Here is a 19,599-nt window from a genome sequence, read left to right on the forward strand (position 1 = left end):
TAAATCCTAAAATTTATATGAGTAAGTTAACTATCATAGGACTTGGTGCCAACAAAGTTGACCCAAAACGAAAAAAATCAAAATATGCATTGAAATCTAACCCACCCGAGACTTAAACTATCTTGAAACCTTCCCCACCCATGATTCTGCATCTTAAGTTCTTAATTAAATTCTTTTGTTGGGAGAGATACAACAAACCTAGATTCAGGCAATACAGCTGTTGCCGACCAGCCATCCTCTTCTCGGAGCCATCTTATAAATGACTATATTATGTTCTATGTCATTAGATATATGTTTTTATTGAGACTTATGTTATTGTTAATGGATGAAATTGTTATATATGCTAGAATGCTGGATTGTTGATAGGATTGTTATAAATTTATGTTTTCCTTCTTGAGCTGCGTTGTGATCAATGTTCTGAAAATCAGACCAGATTGACCGATCAAATCAGTCTGACCGTAAACCGATTGCTTAGGCGGTTTGGGTTATTAGTAGAAACCGGATACAAATTGCTGAACTGGTCGGGAACCAGCCGGCAAAATGGGACTGGGACCCGGTCGGTTTACAGGAAACGACGCCGTTTCCTTTGTTGAACGGAAAAAAGGGATTGCACGCTTTTGGCTCCCCCTTTCCAACTCCTTCCTTAGTCATCAGCAAAATGCCCTAGCCTCCACCAAAGAAAGCAAACCCTAGCCTCCACCAATATTGTCGCCGTCTGTCGGAGTGAGAGACTGCTGCTGCCGCATCCGTCGCACTCAAGAACTTTCGTCTTCGTGCTATCGGCGTTCGTTACTTCGCCCCCACCATCCTCTGTTCGCTCTCATCAGTCATCTGTTCGCTCTCCATTCCCTGTTCGCTCTCATCAGTCGCCTTTTCGCCGTCGTCCGTTGCGCTCAACCCCTCTCCGTCGTCGTCAATGCTCACTGCTAGTGCCTGTTCATCGTGTTTTTTTATTGTCTGTTCAGAAACCAAACCCTCTTCATGCTTGTTCCCCGATGGTTAGCGATCGTCGTTTTTTAATACTCACTGTTGGTGTTTTGTTTTTCATTGATTGATGATTATTGATTAAGTGATTTGTTGCTGTTTTGTTTTTTTACTTTGTGCTTGAGTTAATTGGATGCTCTGTCAGCTTACTGCTTGTTCTTGGTTGATTGGCTTTGCTCACTACTCTGGCTTGTTCTAGCCTATTCTTGATTAATTAACTCTGTTACTGGCTTATTGATTGATGCTAAATTGGTACTGATAAATTGTTACGGGCTTGTTCTTGGCTTTTTTGTCTGTTGTTAAATTTTGTTAAAGTTTCTTGATTTTGTGCCCATTACCTCATGGAGTCATTTTTTTTGTTAATCATTGTGGGGAGCTTGTTAATCATTGGCTTATTGATTGATGCTAAATTGGTACTGATAAACTGTTACCGGCTTGTTCTTGGGTTTTTTTATTTGTTGTTAAATTTTGTTAAATTTTCTTGATTTTGTGCTCATTACCTAATTTAGGAATTTTTTTTTGTTGTTAATCATTGTGCTGAGTTTGTTAAAATTGGATTAAAAACTTTGTTAATCTTTGTTAAAGCATGTTAATTTTTGTGTTAACCTTGTGAAAACTATGTTAAATTGGTACTGATAAACTGATATTGGCTTGTTCTTTCTTTTTTTCTGATGTTAAATTTTATTAAGCTTTCTTGATGTTGTGCTCATTATCTCACTCAATGTTTTTTTTTGTTGTTAATCATTGTGCTGATCTTATTAAAATTGGGTTTAAATTGATAATCTTTTAGAGTTTATTGTTAATCATTGTGCTGATCTTGATTTACTTGTGATGTATTTACTGTCATTTAGAGAGTGCTTATTCTTTGGTTTTTTTGTTTCTTTTTCTTTCCTTTTATTTTCAGATACCAAAGAATATATAACAAATTACATATTTAGATTGATTTAGGTTCTCATACTTTGGAGATTGTAGTTAGATTTTTGGTAAGTTATCCTTGTTAAAGTTTCTGACATAATCCTTGAAGATAGGTGGTTTTTTTGCCATTCATGGTTTTTGAAAAACAAAAATAAATAATGGAAAAAGGAATGTGCTGCGTTGTTGTTTTGGACTATTGCAGTGAGCTTGTTCTATTTTAATCATGCTTGCTTGGCCCAAGTAAACAAATAAATAAATATGAAAGGGCATGTGATGTCTTGTTTTTTTGTTTAAATCACACATATTTACTAATAACTTGGGGAGGGATAATTTAATAATGAGAACCAATGGGGACTTCAGTCAGAGGGGGAGGGAGAAGGAGAGAGTAACGGCAGCTCCATGATGCATTCATGTAGAAGTTTTGATGACACACCAACCTCGAAAGACAGCAACCACATGTTCAAAATCAGAGATAATCTTTTATGTACACTCAATATATGCTGTGATTGTCTGAATGATAATGAAGTAATTGTGTGTGATAATGGTGATGCTTGGACAAATGAAAAATTTGTGATGCATAAAAAATAGGTAATAAGAAAGGAGAGATTGGATGAATTGGGTTCTTTTGCTGAAAAAGATTTTGCCCGTCTGATGAATGAATCATTTCTTTTTATAGGTAAAATTTACATCAATGATGCATGTGATAGCGTAAATTTTCAGAACAGATTGGCCAAATTTCAAACACACTTGTTGATGCTTTGAATTAGGTGTTGAAACTTCCATGGATGACCAGCACATGGTAAGACTTAGGAGAGAGGAACGGCAGCTCCATGATGCATTCGTATAAAAATCTCTTTGCCCAACCATAATAATAACATTTTCAACCGTCAACGGGATGAATTTGTTGGATGAATTCATGAAAAATAAGACCGGTAAAACATGGGCGTTGAAAAGAAGAATGCATACATTTAACATGAACCGAAATTATGATACGTGGATTGCTGAAACCTGATTTTAGGATATTAACTTAGGATTTCACTTGGACATTATTAATTTTCTTCTAATGGAGCTAAAGTTCAGGACCACCAAGTTATTAATAGCTTGATGTAGTGACAACTTGAATCAACTCTTGGTTTCATTATCATCATTATTATAACTTTAAATATTGCTTCTAGTGTCTATATGCATGTAAATTGTATGTTTTAAAAAATATGAATGGTTAAGATGATATTAATATTATTGTTAAGAAGAGATTCTAATAGTATAGATCATCTTGATAATTATTGTGAAAACTATTACAAGAAATAACATTAAGATTGAAAGGAAGATATATAATTATATATGCTTGGTTTCATAATAGAATGACATCTACCATAATAAATTTATATGGCAAAATTATAAATAATTTATGTGTTATTACTTGAATATAGAATGGCTTTGGTATCAATTTTTATAAAATATAGATAGATAGATAGATAGATTCAATGTTTTTATTCCCTTTTTTAATATATCTAGTATCCTAGTAAACTTTTATTTAAATTAAAGTATTATGAAAATAATGTAAAATGAAAATATTAAAAATAATTAATAAAAACTTGAAAATGATATGAGTTAAATTTTCGTGCACTTACAGTATAAAATAATTTTATATAGATATCGAATTATGTACTGCCACAGCACCTAAAAATAAACTAATTTTTAAACGCTCACGACGTAAAAGATCATGAATTTGATTGAATATCTAAGGTCATATGAACATTTTAATCGATTTTCGTGAAATATAGCAACTTCTCTTAATTTTTGCATGCCGAAATTCTGTTCATGTATAGAAAGCTTAAATAAAACTCTTGCATGGTGACAATTGTCACATTGATCTTGGAAAAATGTGTAATCTCTAGCGGTAGTGTTGTTGGAGCCTAAAAAGACTAATAAGGTAAAAAAAAATCATAAATGCATCCATATATCATAGATTCATAGAAATATAATCACAGTTGTCCTAATTTTTACCAATGAGTCTATGACATATATTTCACAGTTTTCCTGATTCTGATGTTGTGATAATAGAGTGTGAATTAGAAGTTGTATGAGGAATAGGAGGTAAGCAAATCTCAACACACTAATAATAGTCAAGTCTTGTTAAAGAATGAGAAGGTTAATCACTAGGAAGTTCTGTGATTGGTGTGAGTGTGATGAATGTATTTTAATTCTTTATAATTTTATTTTTCATGATAGTAGAATTTTATTCAAGAATAAGAAATGATTTTATTCATAGAGATAACTTCATTCTACCTATGATTTCCGTGGCCTATAAGTCATAGGTCATCTCCAAAAGAAAGACTTTGAACTTGTAGAAAATGGCATTAATGACTACTAAGTCTCTTAATTATTGATCGCTGAAGAAAGCTTAAAGCCTTGTTCCACTTTCCCTGAGGCTTTAAGTTGTGGAACAAGTGAAAAATTCATACTCTGATCATTATTTCATCACACACTATAGCTTCCATGGCTATATCATCCACTTGCATTATTTTGATATTCGTATCATTTGTGTTTTTAGTTGGCATCGCCACTACTGCTGGAACTCACAAATTGTCAGCCTTAGATGAAGAAGCCAATGCTATGCATTCAATTAGTAAAGAGTTGTGGAGTAACCAACATAATAATGTCTCAAACCGTTGCAACTGGCCCGGAGTCAACTGCAACAAAGCTGGAAGTATAACATTGCTTTCACCTCCAACTCCAAGTAATTTCACCGACGAGTTCAGGACACAACTCTGCTCTTTGAAACTAAACTTTTCAGTGTTTCAAAATCTAGTCCATCTAGATCTCAGTGAAATGGGGTTATGTGAGTTCCCTAAACTAAGTGGTCTTAAGAAGCTACAACATCTCAACCTATCATACAACTATTTTGAAGGTGAGCTTCCTTTTACATTATTGGACAATCTAACTCAACTTGTGGTGTTGGACATTTCTAACAATTATATTAGTGGTACAATTCCACAAGAACTAAGCAAGCTGGAGAGACTTGTCATGTTGGACTTGAGTGCCAACAGCTTCGATGGAAGCATTCCATTGATCTTGGGTCAAATGAACAGCCTCACACACATGAAACTTTCCAATAATCTCCTGTATGGGGATCTTCCTTTCACACTGGCAAATCTAACTCAACTTCTTGTGTTGGACCTTTCCCAAAACAAACTTAGACAAGGCTTCAATGAATTTTTCTTTTTACGATGTCTCAATCTACCAATTGATGCAATAGCATGTACATGTCATATGATTGTATTTTAGTAACATATGTTTTAAGATTGAAAATTTGAAGTTTTAGTGGGTCACAAAATAATGCAACATTGAAAATTTTAAGCCTATAACTATGCCATCCCTCATCGTTCTTATTACAAAGAAAGTAAAAATATGAATTTAATTTGATATGCTACAGTTTAAAGTAGTTTTATATGTGTCAATAAACATATAAATTCCTTTAATCTGCAAGTTGAAGGGTATGGTTTCAATGAAAAATTTATTTAAATTGATCAAATTGTCTGATTTACGTTATTTTTAAAGGTAAGCAAATTTCTTTTTACTTCTTTTACTATCAAATCTTATCTTACGTTTTATTTAACTAACTGATCAATCTCCCTAAATAAGTCATATAATTTAATAACCGAGAGGGTCTTAACATTTCTCCCAACTTTGATTTCCTCAGTTTTACAAAACAAAAGTATTTTTCCATTTTGAAAACAATGGGTGACTATATCGTTCGCCAAGTTTGATTTGGTGTATATGTGATTAGACAATGCCCGACTTACACGTTCATTCTATGTTACTATGTTGATTCAGCATTTGATTTCCGTGATCTATAAGTCATAAGTCATCTCCAAAAGAGAGACTTGGAATTCACAGAAAATGACATTACTTATTTAATCATTCTCATAAGTGATTGCTGAAGGAACCTAGCAACTTCTCTAACCATAAACCATATAATGAAGTGGCACACATGTCATTGACTTTCGTCTTTTCGCCAAATATATAGAACAGACAATATCAATGCATCAAAATTAAATTCTTATAAATATATGTGCGACAACAATTGAGTGTACAGCATACAGCACAACTCAGTGAAAATTAGATACACACATGGAAGACTCAGGTTGCAATTTACTAACACTAATGAGGCATACCTTTGTTGCCACTTTGTTTCTATTAGTCCTCCTAACTGTTATGAGTGCCAACACCATGGTGGCAGCATCGAATTCCTCGTCCTTGAACGCGGAACAAAAGGCCTTGCTCCATATCGGGTGGACGGAAGGTCGCAACATCTCAAAACATTGTAACTGGACTGGTATTGTGTGCAATGAAGCTGCAAGTGTCATAGAGATTTCAACAAGGCGTTATTTTGTTATCCCTCCATCTGAATTGAGGAACTTCAATTTTACTGCATTCCCCAATTTGATCCGTCTAGAACTGAGTGGCATGAGACTCAAGGGAATTATTCCTACTGAAATAAGCACTCTTACAAAGCTTATGTACCTTGATCTTTCCTGTAACTATCTTGAAAGTGGGTTACCTACCTCAATCTCAAATCTCACTCAACTTATAACACTTAATGTTTCTAACAACTTTCTCAGTGGTGGTATTCCATCTACTTTTGGGCACCTCAAGTATTTGGTTGAACTCTCCCTAGACTCGAACCAACTTCAACATCCCATTCCTAAAGACTTGGGGAACTTGAAGCATTTAGAGCATTTGTCTCTTTCAAATAACTCATTCAATTGTTCAATCCCTCCCTCTATGGGGCAATTGGATAAATTGAAATTTCTCTCCCTTGGTTCGAACCATATCGAAGGTCCCATCCCCATAGAACTAGAGCACTTGGTCAATCTGGAAGTTTTAGACCTTTCTCACAACAAGATTTCTGGTGTTATACCATCTTGGATTGGACAACTCTCTAGACTTTCAATACTAGATGTTTCCAACAATAGACTTGAGGGACCAATTCCATTTGGTATTCTAAACCATTGCAATTATGTGCAACTAAGTAATAATTCTATAAGTGGATCCCTTCCTTCTCAAATGGGCAATCTTTCTTATCTTGACCTTAGTTACAATAACCTCTCCGGAAACATACCTGTGGGAATCTATTCTGTATCCTACCTCAACATCTCTTACAATTCCTTTGATTTGGATCACCAACTTTGTGATCTTCTGAAAGACTCATTGATTGGTAATAATCCCCCTTGCTATTCTGCAACTCATGATCACTCAAGTCCTATTCTCGCAGTAATCATAGTGTGCATCTTATATGGCATATGCATTTCAATAGTATTTGTATGCCTAGATTTCTGGTGTCCATTCCAAAATGAGTCCAAAGATGATAATCAAAGGAACAATGGAGATTTCGTTTCAATTAGGAACTATGATGGTAAAATTGCATTTAAAGACATAATTAAAGCCACAGAAGACTTTGATATAAGGTATTGCATTGGAACAGGTGCTTATGGAAGTGTCTACAAAGCACAGCTTCCTAGTGGCAGAAATGTTGCACTAAAGAAGCTTCACAATACAGAGTCTGAAAATCCATCATTTTACAAGAGTTTTAGCAATGAGGTCAAGGTCTTGACAGAAATCCGCCACCGCAACATCATTAGGCTTTATGGTTTCTGTTTGCACAACGGCTGTATGTTTTTGGTGTATGAGTATATGGAAAAGGGAAGCTTGTTCTATAACCTAGCCATTGATGAAGAAGCTCAAGAGCTGAACTGGAGTAAGAGAGTAAACATTATCAAAGGGACTGCACTTGCTCTCACTCATATGCACCATCATTGCACTCCACCCATTGTCCATCGAGATGTAACTAGTACCAATGTTTTGTTGACTTCAAATTTAGAGGCTTGTCAGCTTGTCTATCAGATTTTGGTACAGCTAAACTACTTTCTTCTGATTCATCTAATCAAACTCTATTAGCTGGCACTCCTGGATACATTGCTCCAGGTAAAAGTGTAGTTTTATTCCCTTATTTATTATTGAAATATCATTAGTAACCTATTTAATGTTTGGACATATTGTAGAGATGGCTTATAACATCAATGTGACAACAAAATGTGATGTTTATGGTTTTGGTGTGGTGACTTTGGAAACAATAATGGGCGAACACCCTAAGGAACTAATTTCCAATGTGTCAAAACCATCTGCTCCAAAGATCATGCTCAAAGATATACTGGATTCACGTATTCGATTGCCTTTTCTTCGAAAAGACATGCAGGATATTGTACTTGTTGTAACATTAGCACTAGCATGCTTACATCCCAACCCAACATCAAGACCTTCAATGCAGGACATAGCTAATGAGCTTTTGTTTTCAAACTCGCCATTGCTTTGGCATTTTGATGGCATTTCAATCCACCAACTTGTGAATCAAGAAATATATGCAATAGGTAAAACTTAGGAGAGCTTTTTCTTCCCTAATCATATTTTCTTTGTAATTTCCCTAATTTCATTTATGAAAGTCATCTTCTGTTTTGTATTCAACTCAGTATGTCTTCTTCCAGTTCAAATATTTTTATGTATTTTTGGCCTTGTATTATATTTTTATCACTTGTAGCATTGCCTTTCAAATTATGCAGTTTGCTCACTCAAATGACTAAATCTTAATGGTAACCAATATCATGTAGCGCTTTCAAATAGAAAGTTTATGGATCATCCACCTACCTGACTTCAACATTAGACATTTTTCTTGGTCTAATATATAGAGCATGCAAAAAACTTCAAACTTCGGAAAAACTTCATTAACAATTCATAGGATGAGTTAGACTTAACCATTTTGTTTTAAATTTAACAAGTGTATAAAACACCTATGCAGAAGAAACAATGACAGTTTCATACCTTCTGCAATAAGATTGTAAAAAGAGTATATCTTAGTTACTAATCATCAACAAACAACTGAGAAGTTCAACATTTCAAGAATTGTGTTTGGAATATCATCATACCCTCCAATGCTTTTCTAACATCTAAAAAGATCAGAACATTTACATCTCACCTCATACCTGGGAATCAACATAGAAAACTATGTAAGAAATCAAGGACGAAAAAGCTAAGTAAATCAAACTTAACTAGAAATAGTCGCATACAAGGGAATAACTAAAACTAAAGAGGATGGTAGATGTAGTTATTCAATAGAAAAGATATCCTCAAGAAATGAGTAAAATGGTCCAAGCAAGTGCTTCAAAAGCAATTTACACGTTTCAACATTCAACTAAAACAGAATAGTTTACCGTTATTGTATGGCCTTGGTTAGCTCGAATAAGTAGCTCCCCATTTTCTTCTATAAGGCTGAAGCGCTGCTTATTATCCTTTCGAACAGCCTGACAATAAACATGAGATCATTTAGAATAAAAGGTCTTCAGTTAATACTTAATACATATGAAAATGGAAGACATCAAAATCTTTACTTCAGTGACTAAACAAGCAAATAAATAGCACATAAATAGAGTTTACGGATAAAAGAGGTTATGGATACAATAACAATTCATGAAAAAAGATAAGCCACAGATATTTTGTGGCAGTAAGTAAAGAAAGAGTGGGCTAGACATGACCAGCTACAATCAGCATGTCAATCCTATCCAATTCATTCAACTATTGATTTATAATAGTGTTAGTTGCAAAGGGATGGATCAAGAAATTCTCAAAACCATATTGCGACTGCTTTTACAAGATCAAACTAGTATCACTCTGCAACAAAAGATATAGAAAGGGAAACTCTATAAAGCTGATACAGGATAACAGGAATAGAAGTCTAAATCGAATTACAAGTTGAAAATGTCAATAGACCCAATACAATACCATCTATAATGTGTCTATTTTCTGTTTTGCTATTTTCCCCAAGCCAAATGCTTCTCAGAAATGCAACATAATAATCTAAGTTACAATAGAAATGGCAATGATAACACATAACAAACAAGGAAACAAAAGATATACGAATAAACTGACCTCCCTAACATCATCAATATTGTGGGATCTTAATGGAATATTAGCAAATGTCTTCATATTCAACTTTAGCAGATCATTAACTTTGACATAACCATCACTTCGCATATCTAAGTTCAATTCAGATGCCATATGACGCAAAATCCTCGTCCTACAGGTATTATCATAGAAACATAAAAAAAACACTGACTTTGTCCTTGAAAGAAAAAGGGTGATATACAATATCAGTACATTACAAAAATCATGCATACTATTTTCCTATAAGCAGTTGTTTACACAAGATACTTTACACTTTATAAAATAGTTCATTCTATTAGAAAGATAAAGTACATTAAATTTTCTAAGAAACCTGTTTTGATTGACTAAAATTACAAGAAATCAAGAACTATCCCACAAAAACAAAAATTGAGAGAAAATAATGAGCACAGAGCGAAGTAGTGCTTACAGGAGCCTACAAAGAGCGTCAATTTTATCCTTCCCGAAGTTGCCACCACCGTCACAGCCTCTTGTTCTTTCCCTGTCGTTCCTCATATCAAAAGAAGCAATAGCCTTAAGTCCCTTCTTCTTGTCCTTCGGCAACTTATCTTCTTTCTTAAGCTTCGGACAGTCATATTTGTAGTGTTCAGCTTTTCCGCAGTTGTGGCAAATAACCTTGCTTAGGTCCTTTTTCGATTCCTTTGAGCTACTTCCTTTGCTTCTTTCTTTGAGTCTCATCATCTTTCTAACAAAAAACACAAACTCGTCATCTGAGTAACTGGATTCATCATCCAATGATTCAGTACAAGATTTAAGAGTCACTCCTTTCTTTTTTGTATCATTCTTTATGTGAGTGATTTCATATGCTAGTAACTTTTCTCTCAACTCATCATAGGTCATTTGACTTAAGTTGCTGCTTTTAGAGATATTAGTAGCCTTAGTTTTCCATTCTTTTGTTAAGCTTCTTAGGACCTTCCTCACCAGCACTTGTTCGGAATGAATAATCTCCATAGCATCCAAGTTATAAATGATGATAGAGAATCTCTCAAACATGTCATCAATTGATTCTCCTTCCTTCATGAAGAATATCTCATATTCTTTATTCAGCATGTCAATCCTCATTTCCTTTACTCGTGGGGTGCCATCATGTGTAACTTGGAGTTTATCCCAGATTTCTTTTGCCGTTTTGGATATTGAAATCTTCCGGTATTCTTCGAAGCTGATCGCACAGTTTAGCAAGTTGAGTGCCTTAGCATTGAGTTCCACTTTTTTCTTGTCATCTTCATTCCATTCTGTTTCGGTTTTGGGAGTGACAACACCATCAACGCCAATTTTGGTGGGAGTTTGAGGACCATTCATGATTATCTTCCAAATGTTGTAATCCATTGATTGAACAAATATCTTCATTCTTTCCTTCCAGTAGTTGTAATATTTTCCGTTGAAAAATGGAGGTCTGTTGATGGATTGTCCTTCGATCAGTGTGTAAGCCACTAAGTTGGAACCACCGTTGTTCGCCATTAGGATCTTTCTTCCAAGCTTGATCTATTTGAGACCAAGCTCTAATACTAATTAATGATTATCAATCACTGATTAAGAGGAGAGAGATTGAATCTTGGCTTCTTTTTAATTTTGCTTTCAGTCTTGATATCTGTTGAAATACTTTAAGTAAAAAATAGTAGAGACTGAAGTTTTTGTTTGACTTCTTCTCCGAAATCAGATATAGTAACAGTGTTCACAGGAGAAAGAAGGTATAAGCAATGACCGAAGACCATACCTTTAATATTCTCTTTCAACTTTTTTCATCTTGTTTCTTGAATCTGAACCTTACATTCTTGCTTTGGCTCCAAGTCTTTTTTGTGAACGTTGATTCACATCAGAGTACCTTTACGTTTACTTTCTTCATCTTCCAAATCGGTACTTGTAACCCAGATGATTTCTTCAACACTTCTTTAATGAATCACAAATGTAGAAATGCTTTTTGTGATTTGCCTTTCTGATTTGATTTTGCCTTTTGCCCTAGCCTCTTTAACCTTTTCTTCGTTGCTTGAAAATAGAAACCTCCTTTTTGTTGTTCAATTTGCCCTAACTTCAGGATTTCCTTTTCCTTTCTTCTTATTTCAGAGAGTTTACTTGATGTGAAAGAAAAGAAAAGAGAGAGAAGAGAGAGTTTTGGTTCGATGGTGTGTGACTTGACGTGGTTCAAATGAAATGAAATTGAGTTATCTAGTTAGCAACTAAGGGTGCGTTTGGTAAACTTTAAAAGTAACTTTTTTTTATTTTTAATTTATGAAAAGTAATAATATTAATGTCTGGTGCAATTTTCGAAATCAAATTATAACTTTTTAAGAAGCTATTTAAGAGATTATAGAGGAATTAAAAAAAAGGACTTCTCTCATAATATTATTTTTTATCATATTTCTATAAAATAAGTACTTTTAGAACTAAAAATTTAAAAACAAAATAATTTATTTATAAGCTATTTTTAATATATAATCATTTATTGTTTAAGCTATTTTTTCAAAAGTAGCTTAATTAAGTTGTTTATCCAAATTGAATANNNNTTGTATCTGATAAGACACTTTTGTGATGGAGCAAATAACTCCTTGCGCCACGATTGTGTATGTGGCCTGTTTTTCATGTTTCTTAGACCAGTATAATTTAATTAATTTCCTTCACACTAAACAAAACTAATCACACAAATAATTGGATAATAACCCAATAATATTTAGTCATCATCTTAACAATGTTTTAGTTCTTCAAACTCAACAAACTTAAACGATAATTTCTTGAGATTCAGGACAGTCATAATCTCTATTAAGAAAGAGATTGCAATCTAAACTGTAGTGTGTTTCGCCTTTTGGGTATTTTGCCATTGTAGGTTTGAGACATTATTATGTTGGTTACTCCACAGTTCACTAATTGAAAGCATAGCATGGACTTCTTGATCTAAGGCTTCTTGTAAATTATAACTGAATGTTAAATTTCTTTAAACTATGGCTAATTACCTTAGTTGAAAAGTACCTCTCCCAGGTAATAGAAACAGTAAAGGTTCTTGGTTTTTGGTTTCCTGATTCTGATATTGTGATAATAGAGTGTGAATTAGAAGTTGTATGAGAGAATAGGAGGTAAGTAGATCTCAATACACTAATAGTTATCTGAGTTTGAGCCTAGTCAAGTCCTGTTAAAGAATGAGAAGGACAATCACTAGGAAGTTCTGTGATTGATGAGTGTGATGAAGCTGGTTCAGAGATTAGTAGTCAATTGTTCAGGAACAATTGGCAAGGTCATAACAGAATGAGTATTAGAGGGAAATAAATCTGAATAAGGGAAGATATTCTCATCAAAAAGCACATATCTTTGACAAATATATATATTTTTCAGATTTATAAACCAGTTTTGTTTATTGTATGGTCTTAGAAAAGGAAAGCAAGCACAAATCAAATATTTTTAGCATTGAATAATCTGGCTTCTTAAATAGTTTTTCAAATGGTGATAAAAATTCAAGAGAGGCCGTGGCTAAAAGAGAGAAACCAATTTTCAGTGATTGTTCTGTGCCTTCTTTAAAAGCATCATTGTTGTTGATGTGTATAAACTATAAAGGCAAGATAATATGTGTTTAATACCATGAATTTGAAGGAAATCAGTAAAAGCCTTAGACATAAACTCCATAATTCAAGTGTATTATATTTGCCACAATTAGCTGATAATGCAGTTTTAATTAAAGGAGGTTGAATAACATGCTGATCAATATTAATAGAGGCAGAATTAAGAAAGGAACTAGAATCAGAATTAGAGGAAAAAAACTTCATATAATTTGAATTCATAGAAAGATTTGAAGCATTACAAATTTACAAGTAACTGGATTTGCAATATGAGAATCAGAACACCTAATAGGTGAGGTATCTGCATGAGTAAGAGTACAATTATTACAAGGAGCAGAATTCAATGCACAAGACAAACACTTCAGACTTCAAAGTATTTTCTTAGCAAGAGAACCCTCTTAGGGACAACTAGGAGATCAAAAGCATAAATTCCTCCCCCAGTGGTGCCCTGGAGAAGGAGTTTTCGAGAAACCTGATCACGAACAAGACATTGTTTAGGCCAAAATTCAAAAAAGACATTATTGTCCTCTGCTATTTGATGAACATGCAGCAAATTAAGCAGCTTAAAGCTATCATTATTCTTTTATCAATCAAAATAGAAAAGACATGGTTTTTAATAGGGATACCTGTACCATTATCTACATATACATGATCAATAGATGATCAGGATCATGAGTTCCTTGTGAGGAAGAGAGGAAATTATTGGGATCAGTGGTAACATGGTGGCTAGCACCCGAATCAGGATACCAAGAAATTTGAGGTGATGCTGAGGAAGATCCCAAACCAGGTTGATATTGTTGGTCAAAGCGATAGAAGCAGTTCAAAGCCACATGACCATTTTCACCACAAATTTGGCAAAGAGTCCTCGAATTATTCCAAGAAGATCGTCCTCCTCTTTGAAACCGGCCTCTGTGTCCTCTCCTAGCACCACCATCCTTAGCTTGATTCTTAAACCGGTCTAGCATGTCCTCATATTGAAGGAGAAAGGCCTCTGCCTCACTTACTGAGAAGGTTTCCATCCTTGACATCACAACAGTGATGTAGTTACTATATTCCACAGTTAATCCATCTAAGATAACTTGGATGTGATCCTCATCTTGTAGTTGATATCCAACTGCAAGAAGGGAATCAGCTAACTTACGAATTCGAGCAAGATAATCTGCAATGGAACCAGTTTTCTTGATGGATTTGAGCTGTGATTTGAGTCTCCAAATCCTAGTCTTTAACGTGATGGAGAAGTAATTGATAATGGTGAACCAAGCATCAGAAAAATTAGTGCAGTGAACTACCTTGTTCTTGAAGGTAGTGGACATGGAAGCCCGAAGCCATGTGGTTAGTGCAAGATCATTCTGCCGCCACTCTTTATAGGCTGCAGATTCTTGTGGAGCTTTTGGAGTTTTGGATGCATCTAGATGATGTTCCATGCCCAAAATCTGAATAGTGAGCCATGCAAGGTGCTTCCAAGTGATGAAGTTATCATCATCGAGTTTTTCGGTAAGGGGAACAAGCTCAGGTTTGTTTGTGGCTGATGACCCAGAGAGTATCAACGCCATGATGCAGGAAAGAAAGAAAGAAAGAAAGAAAGAAAGAAAGAAAGAAGAGTATTGAGGAATCAGAATGAATGAGTATTGAATTATGATATTCTTGTTTATTCTTGGTTACACAACTGCTATATATACATGGATAGCCTAACTGTAATAACTAATATAACTGATTTTTATAACTCTTAGTCTTAGCTGTCAATAAAAATTGAAATGATTCAGGACAAAATTATCAACTAAATTGGACTGTGAATTTGAGAGAGAGAGGGAAAGCCCTATATGCACAATTTTGTCTTTTAGGACCAAAAGGACTAATAAATGCATCACTACTTTACAGAAATATGATGACATGCATAAGAGAGTACAATCACAGTTGTCCTAATTTTTACCTATGACATATATTTCTTGATTCATCAATTGGTAGATTGAAACATCAGAGAAAGAGAAATGTCTTGGTGAATTAGAAGCCAAAAAATCATTAGCCACATCCTCCATTGATGGTCTAGATTTTGGATCAGAAGAGAGGCATGCCAATGCTAGTGTCATAACAAGCACAACATCTTGCATATCTTTCTCAAGAATTGGGAGAGGAATCCTTGAATCCAATACATCTTTCACCTTTAAGTTCTGAGTAGATGGCTTTGACAGACGGGAAATGAATTCTCCTGGATGATGCCCCATCATTGTTTCTAAAGCCACCACTCCAAAACTATATACATCACATTTTGTAGTCACATTTATGGTGTAAGCCAATTCTACATAATGTAACCAAATATTACATAGGTTAGTATGCAAATAACATCAAATTTTACCATTTTTAGAAGCTATATGAAGAGAACTAGAATTAAAACTTACCTGGAGCAACATATCCATAAGTACCAACTAGAATAGTTTGGTTAGATGAATCAGTATCAAGAAGTCTAGCTGTGCCAAAATCTGATACACAAGCATCCAACTCTGAATTCAGCAGTATGTTACTGGTGGTAATGTCGCGATGAACAATAGGAGGAGTACAATGATGATGCATGTAAGCAAGAGCATATGATGTCCCTTTAATGATGTTCACCCTCTTGCTCCAATTCAACTCTTGAGCTTCTATCTCATTGGCCAAGTTACAGAACAAGCTTCCTCTTTCCAAGTATTCATACACCAAAAACATGCATCTGTTATGCAAGCAATAGCCATAAAGCCTAATGATGTTGCGGTGGCGAATCTGTGTCAAGACCTCAACCTCCTTGCAAAAGCTCTTGTAAAAAGATGGATTTTCTGATTCTGTTTTGTGAAGCTTCTTCAATGCAATGGTTTTGCCACTCGGAAGTTCTGCTTTGTAGACACTACCATAAGCACCAGTTCCAATGCAATATCTGATATCAAAGTCCTCTGTAGCTTCAACAATGTCCTCAAATGCAATTTTGCCATCATATTCCCAAATTGAGAACAAGTCTCCATGCTTTGCTGCCTTGCTTTTTAGTCTGCGACGGCGATGCCTGGCAAATAGAACACAAATTCCAATCCCTATGGAGCCAAAAGAAACAAGAATACTGGCCACAATTATCAAAACCAAACCCAAAGTGCTTAAACTTTTATCATGATCATTATTAAGGTTTTCTGATTGACAATTGTGGTAATCTCCATTGAGAAAAGGATTGCACTCTAAATTGTAGAATTGCACAGAATCTAGCCCCTCAGGTATGTTGCCACTGAGATTGTTGTAACTAAGGTCTAAATGATTAACACTTTTGCCAATTAGAGAAGGAATGCTTCCACTCAAATTGTTAATGCTGAGATCTACAAATGTAAGGTGACCAAAGAGACCAGCTGGGATAACACCAGAAAGTCTATTAGTAGAAAGATCCAAAGCTTCTAAATGCAACAAATTCTCTATTTCTATGGGGATACTACCATTTATCTTGTTGTGTCCCATAGTGAGCATTATCATTTCTGTTAGAAGTCCTATACTTGAAGGTATAGAACCAGTGAAAAAATTTGAATCAAGGTGGAGAAACGTCAACCGGTTCGAGTACCCTATTTGCTCAGGAATTGGACCAGCAAGGTTGTTGTAACTAACATCTAGATATGAAATATTACCAATCTGAAAGGGAATGCTTCCAATTAACTTGTTTGTGCTGAGATCCACATGACTGATATGACCAAGTATAGTAGATGGGATATAACCACAAATTTGATTCCCTGAAAGTCTTATATCATCTAATTGTGTCAGGTTAGATATCCATTTCGGTATAACACCCAAGATTTCATTATATGAAAGATCTAAAACTTTAAGATGAACCAAGTTCTCTAATTCACTGGGGATAGATCCACCTACTTCATTGTTTTTGATAGTCAACACTTCCAACTGGGTTAAAAGTCCTAAACTTGAAGGTATAGAACCATTAATGGAATTTGAACTAAGGTGGAGACTTGTCAAACGGTTCAAGTACCCTATTTGGTGAGGTATTGGACCAACCAAGTTGTTTAAACTAAGGTCTAAGGTTAACAAATTTGTTAAATTCCCTATTTCTTGAGGGATGAGACCACTAAATCCGTTTTGGGAAAGGTCAAGATTCTCTAACTTGGTGAGATTTGCATATATTGTAGCAGGAAGGCCACCAGTTAGTTGATTGCTAGAAAGGTTCATATAGATGAGATTGGACATATGACTGAAGATTAAAGGAATGGTTCCACTGAACAAGTTTGAACTCAAATCCAATGTGACTAGCCTCTCTAGCATGCTGAATTCATTAGGAATTTGACCACCAATGTAATTGTAAGAAATATCAAGCACAAGAAGTTGAGTTAGATTTGCCAATGAAGAAGGAGAACCTGGTTCATCTTTAAGCTTGTTATGAGATAGGTTCAGAAACTTCAGCTTGTTGAGACTACTTAGCCCCTTTGGGAATCCATACAACCCCATTTCACTGAGATCAAGGTGGACAAGATTCGAAAAGACAGAAAAATCGATGCCTGTCGACCGGCCCTGTGACGCGAGAGAGCTGTCATTATTCTCCCTTGGAGGAGAAGTAATCTCTGTGATGCTTCCGGCATTGTTGCACTGAATACCAGGCCAGCTGCAACGGTTTGAAATATTGTGTTGGTTACTCCACCAACCACTCAAAATCAAAGCATTTGCTTCTTCATCTAAGTGTGACAATTTGGATACTATTACTTTTCTGTGAGTTCCAGCTTCAGTTATGGGATTTATGGCAAAGAGAAGAAGAACTGGTATCAAAATGGAAGTGGGTATAACCATGGTTTCTGCAACTATAGTGATCAGGGTGTGTCAATCACCATCTTATGTGTAATATGTAATATAATAATATATGAGTCCAAATCTATCTAATTATATGTTATAATTTAAGTGTTACATTGTTGAATTAACATGTTTCAAACCTTAGAAGTCAGAATATAGCTAGGTAGAGTATAGCTTCTACGTGGAAATTTGGAAAATGATATATGTGACCGGGTGCCTGTTCTTGATTTCTTGAATTGTATTTGTAGGCACCTTCTGTATCTGGTATACATCGTTGTTCTACAATTCTTTCTACTAGCTACAATGGAATTTGAACAAACATATTTGACCGCTGCTATTGTATTGTTTTTTCAAACGACTAAGTTATTATTTTATAAATCAAATATATAAATTGTTTGTCATTTATAAAAATAGAAAAAAAAATTTAAACGGTCCCTGACAATTATTTCGAAAGACAACGAGGCCCTCAATAAAAAAATACTTTTTTCGATCTTTGATCATTATTTCTGTGAGACAGATTAGTTCTGTTGTCAATATTTTTTCTTTGTATTAAAGAATTAACCTATGTTACATGTTGAACTGTTGATTTATCCATTAAAAATCATTTAGGATTGATAGATTTTTTTGTTCGGAGTCTCGTGTTTTGGGCAATTATTAGAATCTTTTAGGTTTTTTTTAATATTTTTTGTTATCTTTTTTAAATATATTGACTAAATTTATTATGTAAAATTGAAAAATATTAATAATTTTTAAATTATTTTTACTTAAAAAAATTAAATAAAAGATATATTAATAATTAACATATAGCATAAACATGTTCTGGAAAAAAATCATTAGCATAGCTTTGTTCTGCTTTTATTGAGAAATTAACAGTGAGATTGCTCTACTTTTATTCGTTAATTCTAACTCAACAAACTTATCTGCTTTTTGTGATTGGTTGGTACAAACCCTAACCAAAGAAAATAACTTTAACTCATACATATAAAGGGTACACAACACACTGTTATAGCAAACAAGCTTAAGAATTAAGACAGAGGAGGATTATTTTATATATATGAAGTATGAATCATTAGATCATAATGAAGCAATCACGTAAGTGCACTTCCCGGTCCTTCAATGAGTTGAAATGAATATTTTTTTTTGGTTGAAAGTCTCGTAGTCCTTCAAAAAAAATTATTAGAGTATATTTTGTTAAATTGATATCTTCTTTAAAGCAAAAATGTCATTCATTTCTTATGAAAAGTATTTTTTTAAAAGTCAAATTATTTGACTGTCACATACTTACTTAAATAGACCAATAAACTAATTATTAGATCAATTTAACTTAATTAACTAAAATTCATGTTAGAAT

General features: G+C 34.3%; 3 protein-coding genes and 1 pseudogene across 8 annotated transcripts; 2 read left to right on the top strand and 2 right to left on the bottom strand.

Annotated features, from left to right (window-relative positions):
- Nucleotides 335–5,187, top strand: LOC107627815 (somatic embryogenesis receptor kinase 1-like). Its single transcript, XM_016330636.2, has 2 exons — nt 335–998; nt 4,454–5,187. Exons 1-2 carry the CDS (start codon nt 917–919, stop codon nt 5,185–5,187), a joined length of 816 nt encoding a protein of 271 aa, XP_016186122.1. The 5' UTR covers nt 335–916.
- LOC107627816 lies at nt 5,955–8,903 on the top strand (annotated as a pseudogene).
- On the bottom strand, nt 8,660–12,077 carry LOC107625950. 6 transcript variants are annotated; one of them, XM_021116313.1, is made up of 5 exons: nt 10,921–12,066; nt 10,325–10,560; nt 9,883–10,030; nt 9,168–9,257; nt 8,660–8,939 (listed from the first exon to the last, which is right to left on the bottom strand). In XM_021116313.1, the coding sequence occupies exons 1-5, from the start codon at nt 11,371–11,373 to the stop codon at nt 8,934–8,936; spliced, it is 933 nt and encodes a 310-aa protein (XP_020971972.1). In that variant the 5' UTR covers nt 11,374–12,066; the 3' UTR covers nt 8,660–8,933. The 6 variants fall into 6 exon arrangements, 4 of the variants coding, with proteins under 4 accessions (XP_020971972.1, XP_020971971.1, XP_020971970.1 ...); XR_001617436.2 differs by having other exon boundaries at nt 8,663–8,781; nt 8,883–8,939; nt 10,325–12,067; XM_021116312.1 differs by having other exon boundaries at nt 8,663–8,939; nt 10,325–11,405; nt 11,472–12,067.
- On the bottom strand, nt 15,311–18,468 carry LOC107627817 (probable leucine-rich repeat receptor-like protein kinase At1g35710). The gene is made up of 2 exons (XM_016330637.2): nt 15,854–18,468; nt 15,311–15,753 (listed from the first exon to the last, which is right to left on the bottom strand). Exons 1-2 carry the CDS (start codon nt 18,246–18,248, stop codon nt 15,377–15,379), a joined length of 2,772 nt encoding a protein of 923 aa, XP_016186123.1. The 5' UTR covers nt 18,249–18,468; the 3' UTR covers nt 15,311–15,376.

The sequence above is a fragment of the Arachis ipaensis genome, chromosome B02, assembly GCF_000816755.2.
Source record: "Arachis ipaensis cultivar K30076 chromosome B02, Araip1.1, whole genome shotgun sequence".
In the NCBI taxonomy this organism is placed as follows: domain Eukaryota; kingdom Viridiplantae; phylum Streptophyta; class Magnoliopsida; order Fabales; family Fabaceae; genus Arachis; species Arachis ipaensis.